Source organism: Glycine soja, chromosome 7 (assembly GCF_004193775.1).
Source record: "Glycine soja cultivar W05 chromosome 7, ASM419377v2, whole genome shotgun sequence".
In the NCBI taxonomy this organism is placed as follows: domain Eukaryota; kingdom Viridiplantae; phylum Streptophyta; class Magnoliopsida; order Fabales; family Fabaceae; genus Glycine; species Glycine soja.
In genome coordinates, this window is record NC_041008.1 from 36,737,994 (window position 1) to 36,763,949 (window position 25,956).

Genomic DNA, 25,956 nt, shown 5'->3' on the forward strand with positions numbered 1-25,956 from the left:
AGTTATAAAATAAATAATATTATTATACATAAATAATTAGTGAACATAATTATGACTAATATTTATAATTTTTTTTTACGCGGATGTAAATGTAAATATTAATTTGTGTGACAATTTAGTATAATTTAAATCATAAAAATTAATTAATTTGTATATTTTATTAAAAATATAAAATATTTATTATGATAACATTTAATTTGTATTACAAAAGTTAATATATAATAAAAAAATAATTATTATTTTATAACAATGTCAAGTAAAAATAAATTTCATTTTATAATAATAAGTAAAAATAAAATAATATTTAATACATATGTAATGACGATTTTGCCCCTGTGTAGTTTTCTTTAAATTTACTGCGCTTCCTTTTCTGTTTACACGCTTCCATTCCTTCCATTTCACCTGCATCCTTCGTTTTTTATGTTCTTGTTGTTGTTATCCTTCCGTAAAAAGCTTTGAAGATTTGGTGGTCCCATGAAGTAGGTGTTCCGTATTCGAAGATTTGGTGGTCCCGTGAAGCAGGTGTTCCGTATTTGAAGTTTTGTTAGTCATTGGTCTTCCTATTTCGTCGGAGGTACGCATTTATGAGTATTTTTTGCGTTTTCTGACTAGTTTTTAGAGAAGAAAAACAGTAAAAAGCTATTTCTGGAAGAAATTTTAACTAGAGGAGGAAGAAGTTTCGGAATGAGAATGTTGGATTTCCGGAAGAACTTCTTCCAGAAGTTACTAAGCTCAATTCCGGAAGTGTTTTCCGGAACAACTTCTTCCGGAATGGGCCTTAGTAACTTCCAGAAGAAGTTCTTCCGGAAGTTGCTAAGGCCATTTCCGGAAGAAGTTGTTCCGAAAGACACTTCTAGAACTACCTCTTCCGGAATTGGCCTTAGCAACTTCCGGAAGAACTTCTTTCGAAAGTTACTAAGGCCCATTCCAGAAGAAGTTGTTCCGAAAAACACTTCCGGAACTACTTCTTTCGGAATTGAGCTTAGTAACTTCCGAAAGAAGTTCTTCCGGAATGTTACATTATTAACAGATTTTTTTATTTTTGTTTTAATATATATATATATATATATATATATATATATATATATATATATATATATATATATATATATATATATATATATTCAATTGTGGATTATTGGTTTAATTAGGTATAATGATTTGGTATAATATTAAATGATTTAGGTAACATAATTGTATTTTGTTGTAGTAGAAAAATGTTTTATTAGTTGTTTATTATAGTTTTAAGTTTTGTTTAAGTAAATAATGTAGTTATAAATTTAGAATATATTTGTATTAGTTGTTAATATGTTTGTTAGTTAATATGTAGTCAATTTGTGGATGTGGTTATATGATAATTTGAATATACTTTTGTATGATGCATATGTCCTGTTAATATGTTTGTTATTTAATGTGTAGTAAATTTTTGGATGTGGTTATATGATAATTTGAATGTACTTGTGTATGATGCATGTCCTTAAGATGGACGAAGATCAATGGAGGTATGACTATGCGATGTCACAAGAAGTTCATATGGATTATGATTATGATAATGAAGAAGAATGTGGGGTGAATGAACCACATGTGAATTGTTCAAATGCTTTTAATACGTCTCAAGTAATCATAGATAATTTGAGTCATTTGGTTGAATTGATGTTTCGTATAAAAATTAATATGTTTGGGTTGCGTTGTAGGTATTCGGTACTCGAGATGATGTTTTGCAATGGGCTCGAACAGTTGCCCATGAAAATGAATTTGTTGCAGTGATTATGAGGTCTTACACAGAGACCGGTAGCAGAGGAAGAAGTTCATTTGTCTTAATTGGGTGTGAAAGGAGTGGTATATACAAGTGTATGAATAAAGAATTCGTTAGAAAAGACACTGGGAGTAGGAAATGTGGTTGTTCCTTCAGGCTTCGTGGGAAACCAGTGCATGAAGGGGAAGGTTGGATGGTGAAGTTGATCTGTGGGATAAACAATCATGAATTGGCCAAGTCCTTAGTTGGACATCCATACGCTGGGCGATTGACTAAGGATGAAAAAAAAATTATTGCTGATATGACAAAGTCGATGGTGAAACCAAAAAACATCTTGCTAACGTTGAAGGAACACAATGCCAACAGTTGCACCATGATAAAGCAAATTTACAATGCAAGAAGTGCATATCGTTCTTCAATAAGATGAGCTAATACCGAAATGCAGCATCTGATGAAGCTTCTCGAACGTGATCAATACATTCATTGGCATAGATTAAAGGATGAAGTTGTGGTGCATAATCTGTTTTGGTGTCACCCAGATGCAGTAAAGTTATGCAATGCATGTCATCTGATGTTTTTTATAGACAGTACCTACAAAACAAACAGGTACAGACTCCCACTACTTGACTTTGTTGGAGTGACACTAATGGTGATGACATTCTCTGCTGGGTTTGCATATCTGGAGGCTGAGCGTGTTAATAATATTGTATGGGCTTTGGAACGATTTCGAGGCCTATTTTTAAGAAACGATCGCCTCCCTGTTGTTATTGTCACTGACAGAGACCTAGCACTGATGAATGCAGTGAAAACTGTGTTCCCCAAGTGTACAAATTTGTTGTGCAGGTTTCATATCGATAAGAATGTGAAGGCGAAGTGCAAATCTTTAATCAGTGAAAAAAATGCGTGGGACTATGTAATGGATAACTGGGGTACTTTGGTTGATTGTCCGTCCGAACACCAGTTCCATGAGTCACTTCAGAAGTTTCAAGTTGCTTGTTTGCCTTGGCCGATGTTCACTGACTATGTTAACGACACATGGATTATCTCCCACAAGGAAAAATTTATTACAGCATGGACGAATAAGGTCATGCACCTAGGCAACACAACAACAAACAGGTATTAAGAACTGATTTTATTTGCTAGTAAGGATTAGTAATAAATGGTATTTAATTGTTTTATATTTTTATGTTTGTTGTGTATTTTAAATGTAGGGTTGAATCAACTCATTGGGCTCTCAAAAGAGTACTACAAAATAGCGTTGGAGACCTATGTAGTGTTTAGGATGCCATGAACAACATGATCACGCTGTAACACGTCGAAATTAAAGCATCCTTTGAAACCAGTACGCATGTGGTTGGACATGTATATAAAAAAACCTTATACAAGAGGCTTCTTAGGATGGTTTCAAGGGACGCTTTAAATCAAATTGCTTCTGAGGTTGACCGTCTATGTTATCTCGGCAACAATCCCTCTTCTTGTGGTTGTGTGATGAGAAGCACGCACGGTCTTCCTTGTGCATGTGAGCTTTCTAGGTATACTGCTGGCAGCATCCCATTGGAGTCAGTCCATATTTTCTGGAGGAGACTTTGCTTTTCAGACCAAGGGTTATGTGAGACGGAAGTTAGCATCAAGGAAGAGATAGAGACCATATCTAAAAGGTTTGATGAACTTGATGTATCTGGCAAAGTAACTATGAAGAGTAAACTCCAAGAAATTGCATATCCTGATCATAACTCTATGTGCCCTCCTCTGTCAAAGGTCAACACTAAAGGTGCACCGAAGAAACCGATGAAAAGAAGTCAAAGATCCACAAAGCGTGATCCGTCTTACTGGGAGTATGTTGATGCTTTTCAGTCTGTTCAAAGCAGCAACTCTCCAGTCAAACGTAGTGCATCATGTTCTGAACCGCCTCAGCCAACAAGGATCATCCTGATGTTGGATCAATTTGCGCCATTCATTCAAGGTTTCATTCGTGACGTTGTGGATGTGAAAGTGGACGGTAATTGTGGATATCGGTCCATTGCCGCTTTATTAGGTATGGGGGAAGATTCGTGGCCGCTAGTGCATAATGAATTGATTAAAGAACTTGGCAGGTGGTCGCATGAGTACATGAACCTCTTTAGTGGCATAGAGAGATTTGAACAATTAAAGTTGTCCTTACTTGTTGATGGGTTTTTGAAGGTATGTTTTTAGGTTAATTTTTTTAATAACAAACTTTAAATTACTTACATGTGTATGTTTGGTTAATTCAGGTTAGTGTGGACAAGTGGATGGATATAACGAAGATGAGATATGTGATTGCATCACGGTATAACGTAATCCTTGTATCGTTGTCCCGACAACAAAACATGACATTTTTCCCTCTTAGAAGTCAACCACCACCTGATTCTTCTGGGCACCGCATGAAATGTGTCGGTCACGTGTTTGGAAATCATTTTGTTCAGGTACATTGAATATAGTTAGTATAACAATTATGCAATGACTTCGCTGGTTCATTTGACCAGTCACCGCATGATATAATCTTGGTTCATGTACAACAGGTTTATTTGAAAGACCATTGTCCCTTACCGCCTCCAGCGTTTTTGTGGTCATGCAATTGTTATTCTCAAGCAAAGCAGTGGACAACTCCATATATTAGTAGAATGTAGCAATACACAAGCTTGATGTCATTCAAAAGACAATATGTCGACCTAAATGAAGACTAAACATGCATTGTTTATGTAATTGTATTCATTATACGATATAATTTGTTGTAACCCATTACTAACCAATTAATATTATTAAGTACTCGTTTGGTTAAGCAAAAAAAATTGTTGGTCAAACAAAAATCATTAATGCGTGTAGCATACATCATTGTCATAATTGACAACACATAATGGCATGCATGCGTATTAAAGTTTGAGCGCGACAACACATTGACTGACTTGACTACACATTCTGAAGGAAACGTAAACACGAAACATGTTCATGCGTGTCTATTTTTTTGTAAACAAAGTGAAGCAATCGCTCGGTCACAACCATCTATATATATAGCAGACACGGCTAATAAATCACACATTATCTTGCTTTCAAATAGTCTCCCAATTGATACACAAAGTATGACATTTTTAGGAGAAACTAGCAGTCAAACGATTGTCAACTTAAGGTTGAATTTCATTTTTCCAAATGGATCAATTATTCACAATGATACTGGCGTTTACTTCCAAACTTCAACTCCGGTGCCCATTCGAGTACCAAACAGTTGTGATTTTGCAAGCCTAAAAACCAGAATACACAATACCCTTCAGCTATCCGACAAACAATTTTTGGATGAAAGTCACTACCGGAAGCCAATCACCGATACAGGTAACCAAATTCGCTTTCAGTGTATGAAATTGATAAATGATGACGATGTCAACACAATGTTAATGTGTAATGATCAATTTTCTTGTGTTGGTCCGATTGAGTTATTATGCACCATTGGAAGAACACCAGATGGAATAATAAACTTACTTCAACGCACTATGCCCCGTACTCATGACGCGATCCTGTATTACAACGGGAAATGGAACATGCCACCGCAGAACAAATTTGTTGGATGCGCGTTCACAGGAAAAAATCCTAAGAAATTTCAAATTCCTTCAACATGTACCATCGATGAACTGAAGAATTTAATAAAGCAAGTTGCACCTAAAGGGATTCCCCCTCTTGGAATTCACGAATCACAAATGGTAAGACGATTGTTTTTCCGCCAACCAGCTCGCTTTGAGTATTCAGATACGCTTATAAAATATGAAATAAATGAGCTGAGGACCAATGAAGAACTGCTGAAGGTGTTAGTACAATCTAACTACTGGAAAAAATATGAACCAATAGAAATTTTAGCTGTCTTTACTAAATATGTTGTGAAAATCGAAGACGAGGTCACTGGGACATCGCTAAACAACTGAATGCAATGTTTATTTTTTTTCTTTTTCGTTGATGTAACCTTTATCTGTTTACAGCGTGTTTAAATACCATAATAAAGTTGAATGTGTTGTTTCAATGGTCCAAGGATAATTTATTTTAATTGTTAGAAGGGTCGGATTCCTTTTTTTTTTTGGATTTTCTGGCTTTGTTTTTAGGTTTTATTTGACGGAAACAGGGAACGGGAATAATTTTTTTGGGTTTTTTGACGTCCAAACATGAGAAATAGAGGCCCTCCATTGTCTTACGGCACTCGCACACCCACGAAAAAAAATCTCAAACATGGGTACTTGAATATGAAAAAGGGTCTCTTTCCTATTTTTTTGGATTTTCTGGCTTTGTTTTTAGGTGCTATTTGATGGAACTGGGGAACGGGAATAATTTTTTTGGGTTCTTTGACGTCCAAACATGAGAAATAGCGGCCCTCCATTGTCTTACGGCACTCGCACACCCACGGAAAAAAATCCCAAACATGGGTCCTTGAACATGAAAAAGGGTCTCTTTCCTATTTTTTTGGATTTTCTGGCTTTGTTTTAAGGTGTTATTTAATGGAATCGGGGAACGGAAATAATTTTTTTGGGTTCTTTGACGTCCAAACATGACAAATAGCGGCCCTCCATTGTCTTACGGCACTCGCACACCCACGGAAAAAATCCCAAACATGGGTACTTGAACATGAAAAAGGGTCTCTTTCCTATTTTTTTGGCTTTGTTTTTAGGTGTTATTTGATGGAACCGGGGAACAGAAATAATTTTTTTGGGTTCTTTGACGTCCAAACATGACAAATAGCGGCCCTCCATTGTCTTACGGCACTCGCACACCCACGGAAAAAAATCTCAAACATGTTATTTTTAATGTAATTCTTACAAACAAAACTCATGATTTTAGGTTCACTTTTTTTAAAAATAAATTTAAAACACTCCAAAACTTCGCTTAAGGACCATGATCGGAATCAGAATCCATACGTCAGTTAATATCATAAAATAATAAACTGTGCAAAACAAGTCAACTATATTAAACAAAAAACTGTAATAATTACAAAAATTCATGTCAACTACAAGACAAAAAATAAATACAATAATCAATGCTCCGTGCGGCGTCTCTGACGAGCCCTAACACTTTCATCAGCACTGGCTCCCCCTCTGGCGATCGTCAGACAGTCCTGCATACTCTGTGCCTGCAGTGACCATCCTAAGGTTGAGCACACACTCCAACCTCTGTGCATTCGCCTCATATCCGTCGTAATCATCCTGTGACAACCATTAAAAATATTTATTATAAAATTTAAAATAAATAACAACTCATCAAACATTAAACGCGCAAAAAATCTTACCACATGTGGAGGGGGGTCAAATGCCACTGGAACCTGGGGGCTGGGCGGCTGTATGTACTCCTCAGGGTCTGCAGCTGGTGCATCTCTCTGCTGGTCACCTGCCTGGGTCAGTATCATGAATGGGTGAGATATGCGGAAAAACCACTCCATGTAATCCGCAGATACCTGCCCAGGCACTAGACAAAGCTCACCCGCAGGTAGTACGTGCTCCGCAAAATGCATCCACCTGTCATCTATATCATCGTGTGACAATCGAGCACTAATAGGCGGCGGAGGGATGCTCTGGATGTAACCAAATTGCCGTACCACCCTCTCTGGTCGAGTTGTGACCACCATAGGATCCCATCTCAACTGACCCTGGAATGATGAAATCAACTTAAAGGCCCTAACCCCCCGATGCTCTGTGTACGACAACCAGGACACATCTGTGACGGTCAAAGCATCACAACGTGCCCTATAAGGTGCTCCTGTGATTCCCTTCATGTGCGCCTTCGACGTCAACCACCGGGAAGCACGTGGGGACGTCTCCTAGTATGTATCATCTGTCACGCATTGGTGCACACTAGGGAAGTGCTCATAGATCCAGCACTACACAAAAAATGAGGTTAACATAACATAAAAACATGTTTAAATCATAATCGAACATAACATATTAAAAAACACAAAATTTACCTGTAATAGAGTCAGGTACCCCGCAAGCTATCGTGTGGTGGTCCTAGAAGCCTCATCTAACTGGTCATACATATGAATCAGCGCGGCAACTCCCCAAGCATAACCACCACTCTGAGCGAGGTCAAGAAAAGCATCTAGGTGAACCACATGCACGTATGTTGCACTCTTATTAGCAAAAAGAGTGCAATCGACTAGGTGCAGCAAATAAGCACGAGCTGCTACAATCCACCGCCGGGCCTGACATCTCATCTCACAAATGTCTCGAACCCATCCTAGCCGTACATATGCCCCACATGTCAGTGTTGTCTCGGCTCTAGCCTCCTCGACAGATACCTCAAGCAACTCTGTCAGCAAAAATCTCGCCTCCTTCGTAGAAAGAGCATGAAAACTGTGCAACGTGCCAGTGATGGGCAAATGAAGGAGTGATGACACATCATCCAATGTGATCGTCAACTCTCCTACCGAAAGGTGGAAGGTGCTGGTCTCGCCGTGCCACCTCTCCACAAATGCGGATATTAGTCCAGGATCGCCAGTAACAACTAAATAATCGATCAGTGGACTTAATCCAGTGGCAGCAACCAGTCCTTCAATCTCAGGCACTGACCTCCCAATCAATGTCACCTTCCTCCCATGTGACACCAACTTCAAATCAGGACGTTCCTGATTTGAAGTACAAATTATACAATTATTAAAAAAAAATAATGACAAACAAATCAACAATGATAAATAATTAACAAATTAAAATACCTGTCCACTCCAAATAGCATGTGCAACATGGTCCACAAATGATGCCAGTACTGATGGGTCACGTGGCCCACCAGGGAATCCCTTAGTATCATCATCAGCATCTGACCCCTCAGCACCATCAGCACCCTGTACGTCCGCACACATCTCAGGTGCCTCCTCAACCAGATCAGGGACATCGTCAGTCATGTCAACAACGTCCTCAGCCATATCACGTGCATCAGCAGTCATCTGATGAACCTGTTGCCTACGGGCTGAGGCAGTAGGCCTACGCCTCTCGGGAACATCAGCTGCATCATGGTCATCATGTCTATCTCTGTCTACAAGTCTACCTATGGCACGACCTAAACCTCGTGTTCTAGTCATGATTTGCAAATCAAGTCAAACACATATTTTTTTCGGTCAAAATATACACAACTTTCTTTATAAAAATAAAACAAGTTTATTTATAAACAAATAAGACTAATATAAATCAAATAAGACTAAAATAAAACAACTTCATTTATAAAAAAAACACAACTAATGTAATAAAAATTAATTAGTAAACATCCACAACTTAATTTAAAAAAAAATTTAAAAAACTTCATTTATAAAAAAAACACAACTAAATTATTTAGTAAACATCCACAACTTAATTTTAAAAAAAATAAACAACTTCATTTATAAAAAAACACAACTAATATAAAAATAATTAATTACTAAACATTCACAACTTAATTTAAAAAAAAAATTAAAAAACTTCATTTATAAAAAAAACACAACTAAATTATTTAGTACACATCCACAACTTAATTTAAAAAAAATAAACAACTTCATTTATAAAAAAACACAACTAATATAAAAACAATTAATTACTAAACATCCACAACTTAATTTAAAAAAAAACTTCATTTATAAAAAACCACAACTAATGTACAAATAATTAATTATTAAACATCCACAACTTAATTTAAAAAAAAAAATAAACAACTTCATTTATAAAAAAAATACTTCATTTATAATAAAATAAACAACTTTATTTATAATAAAATAAAAAAGTTTATTTATAGAAAAAAAAATACAACTAAAATTAGTAAACATACACAACTAAAATTATATATAAAAATAAAACAAAAATGGGAAAAAAATTTCAAAACATACACAACTTAATTTATATCATATATAAAAAATAATTAGTATTTAAAAAAAAATTCAAATCACACAACTTTATTTACAAAAATAAATTACTTCATTTATAAAAAAATACATAACTAATTTAAAATTAAATAATTAGTAAAATACTCAACTAAAATGATATAAAAAATAAACAAAAACAATTAACAAAAATAACCAACATAATTTATACAAATAACCAACTTTATTTATAAATAAAATACATTAACTTTTTCTGTTAAAAAAAAAAACTAACTTCCGGAAAAATTAGTTCTTCCGGAAACTTTCCGGAAGAAGGGGTCTTCTGGAAAGTGCTTTCGGAAGCACTGAAAGGTCATCCGGAAGAACCCTTCTTCCGGAAATTTTCCGGAAGAACTACTTCTTCTGGAAGAGGTGTTCCGGAAGCTTTCCGAAAGACGTTTCATTACTTCCGGAAGAACCCTTCTTCTGGAAATCTTCCGGAACACGTTCTTCCGGAAGTTCCGGAAGAACCTGAAACGGATCTTTCGGAAGGTGCCACCGTAACCACCTTTTTCCCATTTTTTCCGACGTCTTCTACCCTAAGGTTCCACTAAGGTTCCACTAACCTACCCTAAATGGTACAACTATAGTGCATAACAAAACCAAAGGAAGGTTACAGGCACCTACCTCGAATGCAAATGGGTCCAAGGGAAAAACAAGCAGCGGGCTCGCGGAGAAGGCTCGCGGAGAAGAAGACCACCACCACCGAGGCTCATCGCGGAAGAGAGAAGAGAAGAAGTTAGAATGCTTTTGCGGAAGAGAGAAGTGAAGAAGTTAGAATGCTTCCGAAAGAGGGGAAAAAAAATCTTTTTAAGTTTTTAAATGAAGGGCAAAATGGTCCTTTCAATAAATTGCTGGGTGCACCAACAATATTGCTGGGTGCACCTAGCATTTCCCTTAGATGAAGGGAGTTCCTACAGGCACCATTCGTTTACTGGTATATCCAACATAATATATGTAATTCTCATATTGTCTTTCTCTATTTGGTTTATGGATTCCTAATCTGTATTCTAGAATTTTTCGTGTAAAAAAGTGAATTAGGTTGACTCTAGTAGCGCACATTTCATTTTAAAAAATAATAATTAAGATGACCTATTAAAACCACCCGTTAGTGTTGGGTAATCAATACTCCCTCAAATAAATTACTCACACCCACAAAGGATCGTGAGAACACAACAAAGATTACACCGTAGAAAAATAATAACAAACACAAGAATTAAACATGGTCTGATACCTCTTGATTACGTCCACGGAATCGTCTCAAAAAGTATTTCACTATCACAAAAATGATTACAAGATTGTAACCCACCTCAAATAGTATATCACTCCACAAACCCGAATACCCCACTCAATGATTACAAGAAATGATAACACTCTTATACAAAAACATCTTTCTCTCAACAAAGTGACTTTGTATCACAATTTCTTTTCTGTCGCACTCTCTCTACATATGTTGTGTTTATCCACTAATTCTCTTCTCTATTTATAGTGAAGATTGTAACCAACTATAATAAATAAGTTCTCTTGGAAGTTGAAATAAAAACAACTTTCAATGCATTCATTCAACTAAGGTTTATCTAGTAAAAAGTAATCTTCTACTTTGCATTTAAGTCACCTAAACCTTAGTGATAAAAATTTAATTTCCAATGTGCATGCATCTTATCTTTTAACTTGAAACTCTACAGTTTCTGATTAAAAAAACCACTAATTATTTTTATATCTTGTAAATTTATTGGATCCATGGACCATTTGTTACGTTCCTCAACCCCAAAAGTTATCTAACTTAAATATGGCATACTTCAAAATTTGATTAGTTTAATTTAACACACCAAACAATGATGTGAAGTAAAAATTTTGTCTACTCATTTCATTGAATTTGTTGTTATGAATAATTATATTGTTGATCTTATTTTATTTATGTTTTTCTATTTTTTTGTATTTTTCTTATACATTGTGTATTTTTTATTTTTTTAAAATTAAGTGAGTCAACTTGTTAGTCGACCTATTAAACCTACCAAACCATGATGAGTTAAGTATAGTTGACTCACTTAAACATAACTAATTTGTATATCCTCATCAAAACAAGGAAAAAAAACATTTAAAGCATTCCTACACTCAACAAGAATGGAAGAATAAAAACCATGCATTTAGTAAGTCATATTTATTTGCGACTATTTGAAAAATACATTGTATTCCTTGCAAATAATTTGGGCATTATTAGACTATCTTGAGTTGTTGCATTAAGGTTCAAGTGTAGATGGATCTGCTAATGTTGCCTTCAAGCTAACTGACTCCAATGTGCAGAAGTTGTTTCTAAAATTCAGGTGTCAAAAATAAATTTAAGTTTTAAATTAAATTAAATTCTAAACAACCAAAAAGATACTTCTAGTGTGTGTTTATATATGTTAAAATTACTTTTTTGGGTACAGGATCCTCCTATACTGCTGAAATCTCTTATTGGGAAGGAATTGTTGTTTGGAGTAGAAAGAGGTTCACTATCAACTATTCTTGATTGTCAAGGTTTCTTTAATGTCATTGAAATATGCCATAACAAAGAAATCTTATGGATGCATCATTTTAATAAATAATATTTCATTTCACTTATTAGAGGCAAGAAAAGATAACTGCTGAATTTGCCCTGAAAGAAAATGTTGTTTCCATGTTTAAACAACCTGAACCTACAACATCATTGATTTCAAGGATAAAAAACCAAGTTCAGGATTCAACTTTTGCAGAAACTTTATCAGATCCAACCACTACAAATATGCAGCCTGCCACCGATGTCGCTTCGAATGAGGAATTCATGGAGGATCAAAACAATGATTAACAACATACAAACTAGATATATTACAATTTACAAACAACCAAAATTAATTGTGTTTTCAAGTATTTATTATTGTTATTGTTAGTATTATTATTATTACTTCAGATAATATGTAGCATATTTACTAAAACTTATTTGATATTATTTGCTCAATGTTTCATTCGCTTGAATAATCTTAAGTTAAACAAATGTTGTACACATGTTCAAAAGCTTATTTTTCAAATTTGTATTTTAAATGGTGTTTCTGGAAACTATTCGAAGCCAATTCCTTGATTCATATAACTCTAAAGTTGTTTCTGAATGTGGAAACCTATATTTTTTGAAATGAAACCTTCCAATTTGAATAATCAACTTGAATAAAATTTGTTTCAAAGATCTAAACTTGGTTTTCTTGTAAAATGATCAAATTTAAAACCATAGTCCAGAACCTATAAAAAATCAAAAAACAATGACAAAATTTAAAAGGAAAAGGAGATAGGATATTGCACAGACAATTTTTATACTTAGTTTACCCACAAATTTTGTAGGCTATGTGCCCAAGGTTATCTAAGTGGTGGCCAAAGTATCAATTCTTAAGTAGCCAAAAATGTATTTTCAACCCAGTAATAAGTACTTGGGCATGTACTTGGAAATTCCTTATTTGCCAATAGAAATGTTGACCTACTACTTCCATAGTAGACAATTTTTATGCTTAGTTTATCCACAAATTACTTAGGCTATGCAGCCAAGGTTATCTAACTCGTGACCAAAGTATCAACTCTTAAGTAGTGAGAAATATATTTTCAACCCAAGAAGTAACAAGTGCTTGGGCATGTACTTAGAAATTCCCTATCTGCCAATAGAAATGTTGACCTACTATTTCCACAGTAAACAATTTTTATACTTAGTTTACCCACAAATTACTTAGGCTATGTGGCCAAGGTTATCTAAGTCGTGGCCAAAGTATCAACTCTTAAGTAGCAAGAAATATATTTTCAACCCAAGAAGTAACAAATACTTGGGCATTTACTTAGAAATTCCCTATTTGTTAATAGAAATGTTAACCTACTTCCACAACAAACAATTTTTATACTTAGTTCACCCACAAATTACTTAGGCTAAACGACCAAGGTTATCTATGTGAATGTATGAATATAGGATTTTGATGATGGCAAAGTAGAATCAAATAAGGTCGCTTACAAGGTTACTTCAACAAACATTCAAATGTTAAGCATTGCTTCAAGATTAATTCAAGGTCAAGCAAACAAAGATCAAGAAAAAGATAAGGCCTCAAACAAAATTGTTTTCAAGAGATCAAAGGCTCTGGTAATTGATTACCAAGCAGTGTAATCGATTATGAGAAGACAAGTTTACAAATCAGCTTTTAAAAAGGGTTTTGAAATTTGAATTTAAAGGTTGTAATCGATTACCATTGGTGTGTAATTGATTACCAATAACGGAACTCCTTAAATTCAATTTAAAAAGTTATGACCCTTCAAAATATAACTGTGTAATCGATTACCAGAAACCTGTAATCAATTACCAGTGAAGAATTTCAGAAAAAAGCTTTTTGAAAAGACACATCTCTTCAAACCATTTTGAAAAGGCACGATGAGCCTATATATATGTGTGTCTGACTTCAAAAAGCAAGAGAGAGATATTCTAAGAGAACTTAATTGTCAAATGCTCTCTCAACAACTCTTGGGCAAACACTTGCAAATCTATTGAGAATTCATCTAGAAACTTCAAATTGTATTATCATCTCTAAAAGAGAGAAATTCCTCTAAGATCTTTAATTTGTATCATCCACTCTAAAGGAGAGAAATCTTTCTGTTCATCTCAGAAAGTCAGTTGTAATCATGAGACTAGTTGTCTTTTGGATTGTGAGAATTGTAATCAAGAGACGGGTTGTCTCTTGAAGAATCTTGAACACAAGGGTGAGGGATCCCAAGGTGTGTTCAAAGTCTGTGAAGGATTTACAAAGATAGTAGGAAATCTCAAGTGGGTTGCTTGAAGACTGGACGTAGGCACGAGAAGTGGTCGAATCAGTATAAATCAAGTTTGCATTTTACTCTTCTCTTATCTCATTTATGTTATTGTAATTAATTTTGTCTTGCACATTTAAAGAACATCGATTAAATTAATTGTTGCTTCTTCTTCTACATTCTGAGCCTATCTTTAAAAGGGGGTTAAAGTTTGTTAGTGGAAAAATTGTGAAACTTAATTCACCCCCCCCCCTCTTAAGTTATTGAGACCATTTGTCCAACAAGTGGTTCAGAGCAGGATTTTTGTCTAAAGTTTAAAAACTTCAAGAATAATTATGGCCTCATCTAACTTTCCATTTCCTGAGGGAAATTCTATTAATAAGCCTCTTGTTTTCAATGGCGAGGGTTATCACTATTGGAAAACCTGAATGCAAATCTTTATAGAAGTCATAGATTTAAATATATGGGAAGCCATTGAAATTGGTCTCTTCATTCCTACAATGGTAGTGGGAAATGCAACTATAGAAAAACATAGAAAAGAATGGGATGATGATGAAAGAAGAATGGTTCAATACAATTTAAAGGCCAAAAATATAATCACTTTTGCATTAGGCATGGATGAATATTTTAGAGTCTCAAATTGTAAAAATGCAAAAGAAATGTGGGATACATTACAAGTAACCCATGAAGGCACAACTGATGTCAAGAGATCTAGAATAAACACTCTCACACATGAATATGAACTGTTTAGAATGAATCAAAATGAGATCATATAAGATATGCAAAAAAGATCTTACTAACATGTCCCTTACAACTCTTTTTGGAAAGCTTCAGGAACATGAAATGGAACTTATGAGACTCCATCAACATGAAGAGAATGACAACAAGAATAAAGGAATTGCACTCAGAGCCTCATCATCTTCTATTCAAGAAGAAAGTGACAAAAAATACTTGAATGAAATAGAAGAAGATGATGATTTCAAATTTTTTGTGAAGAGATTCAATAAATTTATGAGAAAAAGGAAATCAAAGGAGATCAAATATCAATCCAAAGAAGAGAAAATTCCTCCTTAGCCCCAAAATGATATGAATGCGATCAACCTGGGCACTTGAGATTCGTTTGTCCTATCTTTAAAAGAAGAATGGAAAAATCTGACAAGAGAAATTTCAAAGAAAAGAAAACATACATCACTTGGGAAGATAATGACATGGATTCTTCAAATGATTCAGAAAATGAAATCATAAATCTAGCTCCCATGGCCAAAGACTATGAAAGTGGAGAAGAGGTAATGTCTTCTAACTATGACTTATCTATTTCTTTTGATAAACTCCAAGATGCATTCAATGATTTGCATAAAGAATCTGTCAAACTTGCCAAATTAGTTTCATATTCTAAGAAAACTATTTCAAGTTTAGAAAAGGAAATTTTGAAATTAAATAGAGTTAGAAAATCTTAAATCTGAAGTTAAAATTTTAAAATCACTAGATAAAAAAAATCAATCTTCTACAAAATGTTTAATACAAGAAAACAATAAAGCATCTCATTCATGTGAATGTTGTGATAAATTCAAAGAAGAAATTGAAGATTTTAAAATTGTTCTTGCCAAATTTATTGTTGGTAAAAATAATTTAGATATTATATTTGGCAAACAAAGATGTGTTTTTGATAAAGCTAGGATTAGGATATAATCTTGAAAATCAACAAAAGATGCATAAAATTTTTTTTGCCTCCACTCAAAAGGCTAGTTCTCCCTTGTTAACATGCTTTTAGTGTGGTAAGAATGATCATAGTGCATCAACTTGTTATATTAGAAAGAATGGTAGTACCATTGGAAAAAGGGTATGGGTTCCAAAAGGATCCTTACTCAAAACTAACATCCAAGGACCCAAGTAAATTTGGATACCAATATCAAAATATGATTATATGAATGATGGACTCCTTGAAGCAAAGTTGATACATTGATTGTAACACCTTGAAATATTACTAATTATAAATTGATGCTTAATTGTATTTATCGTGTTATTTGACTATATGGTTGACTTGAATGAGTTGAGGTATGGCTTGAATTAGTCATGTGTGAATTTCTTGATGTGGATGTTGAGTTATGTGCAGTTTTGTTGAACTAAGTTAAAATTATGAGATTTCAAATTTTACCTAAACCTATTTCAGTAAAATCGTCATCCCGGATTGGTTAACCGTTGGATCATATTCAAATTTTGGCTGAAGCTTCCTAAGACAATTCTACACAGTCTGACCTTTGGGATTTTGAAAATTACAACTTTTTATGTCTCGCTAAGCGCGAAGAGTGCGCTAAGCGCAATTCCAACCCGAGAGGAAATTGCGCTGAGCGAGACTTAGTGCAGAGGAAGTTGCACAAAACGCAAAAAGTGGACTCCCTCTTAGCGAGATGAGCTCTCTAAGTGAGATCTATAGATTATAAATACATTCCTCAGCGTGAAAAACACGATTTTCCCCCTCTCCTCCTCTCCAAACGCCACCTAAACCCTAACACCTCCTTTTCCACCACCCACAACCTCTGGTGGCCACCACGAGCTGTCGTTGCTTGCCGCCGAACCTCCACACCAAGAAGAACGTTGTAATTGGAGCGTAATCCTCAGAATCCTCCTCAAGGATGCGGCGGAGAAAATCCCCCAATCGTTCCTTTTGTAGCTTCTCTGAGTATGAATACAAGGTTTTGACGATGCCAAAGTAGAATCAAACAAGGTTGCTTACAAGGTTACTTCAACAAACATTCAAAGGTTAAGCATTGCTTCAAGATTAATTCAAGGTCAAGCAAACAAAGATCAAGAAAAAGATAAGGCCTCAAACAAATTATTTCCAAGAGATCAAAGGCTCTGGTAATCGATTACCAAGCAGTGTAATCGATTACTAGAAGACAAGTTTACTAATTAGCTTTTGAAAAGGGTTTTGAAATTTGAATTTAAAGGCTGTAATCGATTACCATTGGTGTGTAATTGATTATCAATAACGAAACTCCTGAAATTCAATTTGAAAAGTCATGACCCTTCAAAATATAACTATGTAATCGATTACCAAAAACCTGTAATCAATTACCAGTGAAGAATTTCAGAAAAAGCTTTTTGAAAATACACATTTCTTCAAACCATTTTGAAAAGGCATGATGGGCCTATATATGTGTGTGTCTGACTTCAAAAAGCAAGAGAGAAATATTCTAAGAGAACTTAATTGTCAAATGCTCTCTCAACAACTCTTGGACAAACACTTGCAAATCTATTGAGAATTCATCTATGAACTTCAAATTGTATTATCATCTCTAAAAGAGAGAAATTTCTCTAAGATCTTTAATTTGTATCATCCACTCTAAAGGAGAGAAATCTTTCTGTTCATCTCAGAAAATCAGTTGTAATCAAGAGACTTATTTGTCTCTTGGATTGTGAGAATTGTAATCAAGAGACGGGTTGTCTCTTGGAGAATCTTGAACACAAGGGTGAGAGATCCCAAGGTGTGTTCAAAGTCTGTAAATAATTTACAGAGATAATGAAAAATCTCAAGTGGGTTGCTTGAGGACTGGACGTAAGCACGAGAAGTGATCGAACCAATATAAATCAAGTTTGCATTTCTCTCTTCCCTTATCTCATTTATGTTATTACAATTAATTTTGTCTTGCATGTTTAAAGAACATCGATTAAATTGATTATTACTTCTTCTTCTGCATTTTGAGCCTATATTTAGAGGGAGGTTAAAGTTTATTAGTAGAAAAATTGTGAAACTGTATTCATCCCCCCTCTTAAGTTATTGAGGCCACTTGTCTAAGAATCTAAGTCTTGACCAAAGTATCAACTCTTAAGTAGCCAGAAATATGTTTTCAACCCAAGAAGTAACAAATACTTGGGCATGTACTTAGAAATTTCCTATTTGCCAATAGAAATGTTGACCTACTTCCACATCAGACAATTTTTATACTTACTTCACCCACAAATTACTTAGGCTATGCAGCCAAGGTTATCTAAGTTTTGGCCAAAGTATCAACTCTTTAAGTAGCGAGAAATGCATTTTGGGTTCACTAACATTTTTGTATCTTCCTTGTTTCATTTTCTTATCTTTTTTGTTTGAAAGAGATTATCTTACAACGAGGGCAAAATTGAGTAAGCAAACTCAGTGCTATAGTTTCTATTCTCCATCTGAGTCATAATCATGGTTAAAATAAATCTTGTTTACACTTCCAATTTTTTGTAACATTTCAACCAAAACTGAATTCAAAATAGAAACACTTCAAATTATGTCTAATATCAAGCATCCGGTGACAAAAGATCGTTATTTTTATGAACTATTCTAAACTTGCACAAATCTTTAAAAGTCCCCCCTTTCAAATACAGCAGCAGCTCCCATACCTGACCCTGAAATAATGCACATTTCAATAATGTTAAAGGAAGGGAATAACACTCTAAACTCTCACATGCATGAACTCTTACTCTGTTTATTTTGTCCTTAATTTCATCGCTAATTTTAATGTTTCTAGTAGTTTTACTCACTACTCTCATTTCCATTCCATTTTTAATTTTATAGGTAAGAACTTCTCTTCTTGTGCTTCTTTTCTTTTTCCTATTCTGAGACAACACATTCTCCGGAAATAAATACACTAACTTATTCCGCGAGGTACTTTAACTATCAGGGTCCTATTTGGATAAAATTCTCTATAAGCACTTAAAGTAGAAAAAGTAAGAAGAAAAAATGAAATAAATTTCTCTCATAAGCTAATTTTAACTTATGCATAAGTTAATTGTAGTTTATGTAAGAAACTTATTTTATTGAGCTTCTCCAAAAACTGATTTTAAGTTTTGCATAAGTTAACTTTGGCTTATGGAATAAGTTTATTTCATTTTACCTTCTTTCCCCCCCCCCTACTATAAGTGCTTATGAAAAAGTTTACCCAAACAAGGCCCTAGCCTAGCCATCTTCTGTGTAAGCTAGCTATACATCTACCAGGCTACTAGTGTCAACTTACAAGAACATCAGTAATAAAATTTGCTATCTTGCCCTACAAACCTAGAAAGTATTCTTAAAATTTATCATCCAGCTTTTGAGTGATGTGCATTTGTTACAAAACTAATTTTGACTTCAATTTAAATATAAAAATAGATTATATATACTTTATGTGTTACTTTTTCTCGAATATTCAACTTTTTACTGGTATATGTGAGATGGAGAGAGACCAAAAGAAGAAATCACCTATGCACATTGAGATTACACCAAAGCGACAATCCTTGCCACCGCGTTTCATCTCATTCAACAAAGTTGCAACACAACGTGCACCTGAAATGGCAGCATGTAAATTCACCAACAAAGTCAGCATTAGGTTCATGATAGATGAACAGAATTAATCTGTCAATTTGGAAGTGTAAGATGGCTTGTCCCCATCGTAAGATGAAATATACACAAGTAAAACATGTCACTGAAATATAAAGATTTCAGTTGCAGGTGTCTCTGAAGATTTTAGCATTACCTCTTCCATTTAATAAGAAAATAATAAGGCGAAAGTAAGTTAATTTTCTGACTGTAAACATCTCAACATCACCTGTAACGCCCAAAGGATGTCCAAGAGCAATGGCACCACCATTGACATTGACCTTTCTGGGATCAAGTCCCAATTTCTTGAGGCAATAAACATACTGCGATGCAAATGCCTACACAAGACCATTATATTCTAAATGCTCAGTACAAGATTACTTGAAGTTAGACTTGGCTGTGAAAATATGCAATAAAAAGTAGTTATTATTTAAAGTCTTGTTTGAATAAACTTCTCCCTGAGCAATAGTAGGAAAATAAAATAAGAAGGTAAAATAAATTGAGTTTCTTTTATAAGCTAAAATAAACTTGTGCACTTAACTTCTATAGAAGCTCTATCATTTAACTTCTCTAAAAGTTAAGGTGAATAAGTTGATTTTAGCTTATGAGAGAAGCTCAACGCATTTTACCTTCTTAATTTCTTCTCCTATAACTATAAGTGTTTATGGAGAAGTTTATCCAAATATGACCTATAATGACAGCTGTTAAAACCTTTACCTCATTGATTTCAAATAAGTCAATGTTGCCAAGTTCAAGACCAGCAGATTTCACTGCAGCTGGGATAGCAACAGCAGGGCCAACACCCATGACTGCAGGATCTACTCCAACAGCAGCAAAACTCCTGAAAAATTGAATTCACTTGTGAGATTAATTCAAATTTTCAAATTAAAAATATAAAAACAAAAAAACAATGAATAAGGTTCTATTAGAAGCTTAAATTTGATTTAGGTCCATGTTTGAATAGATTTCCAAGTAATATTTATGAGTTACTGATTTCAAATATCCTTTCAGCATATAATATTCTAATATTGAAAATGTGAAGCACATGGCTTCAAGCTTTGATTATCCTTTATTACAGCAACTTTTTCCAGACAAATTAGCTAATAAGTACCCCATTTATATAACTAGGAACATTTCTCGATTTAAATAACTTTCCCCAAATGGACGTATTTTTTGTACAGTAGCCCTATATCTGCATGCCTGTTTTGTTAGTTATATTTATCTAAAACATACTTTCAGGAATTGAATTGACTTCTAAAACTTTCTTGTAATTTGGTGTAAAATTAATCAAATTACTAATTGAAAGTGCAGCTTCTATATACATTGAGTTGGACTACAAGAAAACATGTACTTCAGGGCTAAATGCAGGTGGTGTGCACATTATAGGATAGATGCAGGTTTGTGTCTAGATTCAAATTTGATGTGACTTGTATTTAAAAATAATTTCTTTGATGATGCATCGTTATTGTGTACCTGAAGATTCCAAGAATAGGAAGCCCCTTTTGCACAGCCACTCTTCTCTTCATGAGGAGCACAGCTGCTGCACCATCACTAATTTGGCTAGCATTCCCTGAAATTAAAAAAGAAAGATAAAAAACATACATATTCACAAGGTAGAAGATTGTCACCCAGAGTAACAAAATTAATGAAAAAGATTTCTTTAGTACCTGCTGTCGTGGTTCCATCTTTCTGGAATGCAGGCTTCAGCTTTGCCAAATCTGCTAAATTTGTGTTTGGCCGGATACCATCATCGACAGAAACAATAATTTTCTTCTCCACTCCAGTTTTAGGGTCCACAAACTTTGTAAACAAATCATTAGCAGGATAACATTATTAATACTACAGGGAAATTCATTTTGGTAGTTGGCACTTACCTTTGTAGAAACTGGAATGATTTCTTCTTTGAACTTGCCAGCTGCTGTTGCAGCTGCAGCTCGCTTGTGAGACTCAACCTAATCATACAAATTAAAAGTTCATGCTTCCTGATAATCTTTTCATACATACTTAGCACACTAAATACTTTTGTCATACTCACAGCAGCCTGATCTTGCTCTAGCCTTGTCACACCATAACGTTGTGCTACATTCTCAGAAGTGATTCCCATTGGAAGAAGACAATCCCGGGCTTCTGCAAAGGTCTCTACCTGTGAATATAATGAAAAGTCAAGCCGAATATGTCTCAAAGGAAAATGTGGACATCAAAATATACAACTTCACCATACCTTTGGGTTAATGTTGGGAAGCCTATTCACACGATCTACTGTCATAGACTCCAGTCCAGCCCCAATACCTAAATTGAATATTAGGAAGATTAGGCCAAAGAAATAACAATGCCATGGCATTTTAATATACAATCTAGATTCATTCTGACCAATGTCATAGAACCCGGCTTTTATATAGGCAGCTACGTCAGAAACCGCCTGAAGTCCAGATGAACACTGCCGATTGACAGTTCGAAGAGGCACAGTCTCTGGTTGAAAAATGAAGAAGATCCACCATATTAGAAATTGCGCTAAAATACATACTAACTTCTCGTTTAATCATATGAAGTCACCTCATGAGTACTTCTACATTCAGTAAAGTAAAGACAATCTGCAATTTCCTATAAATCATGCTCAATGAAGACTACAAAATGTACCTGGGAAACCTGCATAAAAGGCAGCCATTCTGCACTCAATTCCTCTATCTGATCCAGGTGCCAGTACTGTGCCCACGACAATATCTCCAACTTCCGCAGGGTCCACATTTGTTTTCTCTATTACAGCCTATAGGAAAACTCAGTTTAGAAACTAAAGAAAAAAAGAAGAAGAAAGAAATAAACTACTGATCAACAAAAGTAGCTCAAAACATTTCAAGGCTGACATGTTCCAAGCATAAACCATCACAAATATTCACTAAAATATTTTTTATACTTGATAACTTTCTTTCCAATCTTCTTTTATTAACTAATTAATTAAGAATTACCTTCAGAACTGTGGCAAGAAGGTCATCTGGAAGGGTATCCTTAAAGCCCCCACGCTTTGCTTTGCAGATGGCAGTACGATATGCACTGGTTATTGAAGAGAAATTATAGCTATAGGTTCAATAATGTCATTAACAAAATCATAGAGTAAATAGTCTAATTTGTCCCTGAATGATATAGCATTCATCAAACTAGTCCAAGTCTTTGAATGATAGTAGAAAAATTATAGCGTCAGTCAAACTAGACCAAGTCTTTGAATATCCAATTATCCATGAATGTGTATTTCCTCTGTTAAACTAATCTCTGACCTTAGGGACTAATTTGACAAAACACACATTCAGTAACATGAGGATCATATGTATATTCAGGGACCGTGGATGTAATATTTCTCATCTTCTAAGTAAGGGTGTTCACGGCATGGATTTACATGTCTTTACCTGATCCAAAATTTTGATAGGATCATTATTTAAATCCAAACTCGACCCAATTAAGACACGCAATATATGAAACATGATCGTTAACCCAATTTGTTGACACAATATGCAAATCTTAACATTACTTATTGTTAAATCATAAAATTGAAGAAATATACAAGTATAATTGAGGTGTATTATAAGATATATATCTCAAGATAGATAATATCAATATAAAATAGAGTTTAATGAGAAGTATAAAAACTTCTACCATGTCAACCAAATCATTGCTATCTTTTTTCAAGGTAATTATTGTAAAAGTTAATAAACTTACCATAGTACCTATAATAATATTATGTTATTCAAAATATTATCTATTAAGTCAATAAATTATATTAGTAAAACATAATTATTTAAAAAATACACTTTTTTAAAGAATATATGACATTGAAGGTTGATGTAGCCGACCTCACCTAGTGGGATAAGGCGTTGTTGTTGTATATGACATTGAAGGTTGAGACAACCGGAAGTATAATCTCAACCCAAAATACAAAAATTTGTCTTCAAAATGCATAAGATTTAACTTTTTTAACTCAAACACGTCAAAAAATACTTTATGAGCATCCCTACTTCTAAGGACTAACAACACCGACACGCATATTTCAAGGACTAATTGGATTATTACCGCAAAACAACGAATTAGAAATCACACAATACGATCATTTATATAGGCAAACTTACGCTACAATCACCACGTCATCATCTGATCCACCTGTTTGACCATGCGAAGAATTCCCAGCAAAACATAATGAAGCCTAACAAGAAGTGGGAAAAGGCCTTAAAAAAGGGGTAAAACATTTCCACATATGCTTTCAGAAAGTGAAGGATGGTTCAACAGATTCAGAATAATATGAATAAACATAATCATCAAATTGAGAAATGCTAGTAACACACTCTCAAACTCGAACATACTCTTTTGAATACACTCTCTCTTTTATCTGTTCAAATTTATTACAAATCACAAAATTTACAATACTTTGCATACACTCTCTTTTGAGGAAATTTATAACAAAAAAAACAAAAAAATTGTAGGTTCGATGTGTTATTTAATGAAACTAGTTAGCAAGGGATCAAATTTATGCACTCACATAAACTTGACAACACAAGCTCTTGAAGACTAGAAATCAATCATGGCAGAGGCAGAAAAGCACAAATTTGAAAACACAGAAACTTAAAAGTAAAACAATGAAACACCCACTTACTGAGAGATCCGTAGATTGATGGGTTTGAGAGGAAAAATTTGAACTTGAAGAAATGGGTTGAAGATGTTCAAGCAGAACTCTCTGTCTTTGAATTGCTTTCTCCATAATTGAGCCCCTGCACTGTGTTGTACTTTGTTGTGCGGGTGAATGTGACGCTGAGTTTTAGCGAATAGAAACCATTGTTATTATTATTATGTAATTAAACTCTTTCTATGTATACGAAGTAACATAGGAAATTATACAAGTTAAACTCTTTTCTATGTATAAACATAGGAAAGGGACAAATTCAAATTGACTTCAAGGGTCCTGTCTTCTTTGAATAAACTTGTTAATCTTTAAAAAATGTTATCTTAATTTATTCATAAACACTTAAAAAGAGAATAAAAATAAAATTTGGGTTGGTTTTTCTTTGTTTTGTTTTCACTTTGTCTGCTACGACCATGCAAAGCACGCTAGTTTTATTTATTCATTTATAAATTATAAATGAATAATAAATAATAAATAAATATATTGTGGTGGAAACATGCGTCAGTCACTGAGAAAATGCACCAGCAAAGTTCCTCGAAGAACGTGAAAAACGAGACCTCCGTCCAAAACGTGATTAATGACCCCACCAATCAGAATAAATAGTGATCGAGAAAAGACGAAAGTTGGGGGGTTGGCCACCAAACACATCTATATATATATATATATATATATATATATATATATATATATATATATATATATATATATATATATATATAATATAAAAGTGAAAATAAATAATGAGATTAAAATTAAAATATTTTAAATTGAAAAAATTGTAGTATAATAAAATTTATGATATGATGTAATTGCATTATTTAATTGAATTAGATTATAAAAAATTTGAATAAGAAAAAATCAAACATATATATAAGAAAATTATATTTCAAAGTATTAGGGTATCAAAATATATGATATAATTTTGTTATTTAATTTTTAAAAATTTAAAAATTAGCTTATAAAGATTTTTAATATGAAAAATTCAAATGAAAATGGTCAGCTGTGTGAGAGTGAGAATGAAAATTATTAATCTTAAGTGTTCCATTAAAATGAAAGATAAAAATAAAAATATCTTAAATTCAATTAAAATCTCATTTAACCATAAAATCTTTACAAGATTTATCAAACAAAAAATTAAATATCTTAAAGATTTAATTTATAACATTCTAAAATATATCAAACATATCCACCACCACTGTCATGTTCATTTTTGCCACAATTGTTATGATCGTCTATTACTTCTTTGATATATCAATCACAAGTAGCTTAAAATGAAAAATCCAAGTATCATTTTTCCAAAGGACTTCCACTATATTTGGCAACTTATACATTGTTTACTTACTAGACAAATATAGAGAATTTAACTTAACAATGATTAAGATTTGAAGTTTAAGGCGAAGACTTGAAATAAAACTAATATAAGGGGTTTTTGATGCTCCAAGATCTAGGTTACGAACAAGAGTTACACGAAACACAATAAAAGAAAACGATTGGGGTTCCATTTCACTAAACCACTCTCTCATGCATAAGCAAGCTATTAATATATGTTTACC

General features: G+C 33.8%; 2 protein-coding genes across 2 annotated transcripts; both read right to left on the reverse strand.

The window, feature by feature from the left end:
* Positions 1–6,825: 6,825 nt before the first annotated feature.
* On the reverse strand, positions 6,826–7,517 carry LOC114420639. Its single transcript, XM_028386484.1, has 2 exons — positions 7,035–7,517; positions 6,826–6,951 (listed from the first exon to the last, which is right to left on the reverse strand). The coding sequence occupies exons 1-2, from the start codon at positions 7,515–7,517 to the stop codon at positions 6,826–6,828; spliced, it is 609 nt and encodes a 202-aa protein (XP_028242285.1).
* Positions 7,518–18,535: 11,018 nt separating this feature from the next.
* On the reverse strand, positions 18,536–24,610 carry LOC114419394 (3-ketoacyl-CoA thiolase 2, peroxisomal-like). The gene is made up of 14 exons (XM_028385044.1): positions 24,377–24,610; positions 23,856–23,929; positions 22,704–22,788; positions 22,378–22,504; positions 22,111–22,209; positions 21,962–22,029; positions 21,776–21,883; positions 21,615–21,692; positions 21,408–21,540; positions 21,214–21,310; positions 20,458–20,581; positions 19,970–20,078; positions 19,624–19,707; positions 18,536–18,791 (listed from the first exon to the last, which is right to left on the reverse strand). Exons 1-14 carry the CDS (start codon positions 24,479–24,481, stop codon positions 18,745–18,747), a joined length of 1,338 nt encoding a protein of 445 aa, XP_028240845.1. The 5' UTR covers positions 24,482–24,610; the 3' UTR covers positions 18,536–18,744.
* Positions 24,611–25,956: the final 1,346 nt, after the last annotated feature.

Bases quoted from the DNA above. Each gene is read 5' to 3' on its own strand.
- LOC114420639 (XM_028386484.1), bottom strand. From the start codon at position 7,517: ATGAAGGGAATCACAGGAGCACCTTATAGGGCACGTTGTGATGCTTTG. The intron at 6,952-7,034 runs GTAAGATTTTTT...TGGTTGTCACAG, and splicing joins TTGACCCCCCTCCACATGTG to GATGATTACGACGGATATGA.
- LOC114419394 (XM_028385044.1), bottom strand. From the start codon at position 24,481: ATGGAGAAAGCAATTCAAAGACAGAGAGTTCTGCTTGAACATCTTCAA. The intron at 22,789-23,855 runs GTAAGTTTGCCT...TTCAATAACCAG, and splicing joins GATGACGTGGTGATTGTAGC to TGCATATCGTACTGCCATCT. The intron at 20,582-21,213 runs GTACACAATAAC...TCAATTTTTCAG, and splicing joins CCTATTCTTGGAATCTTCAG to GAGTTTTGCTGCTGTTGGAG.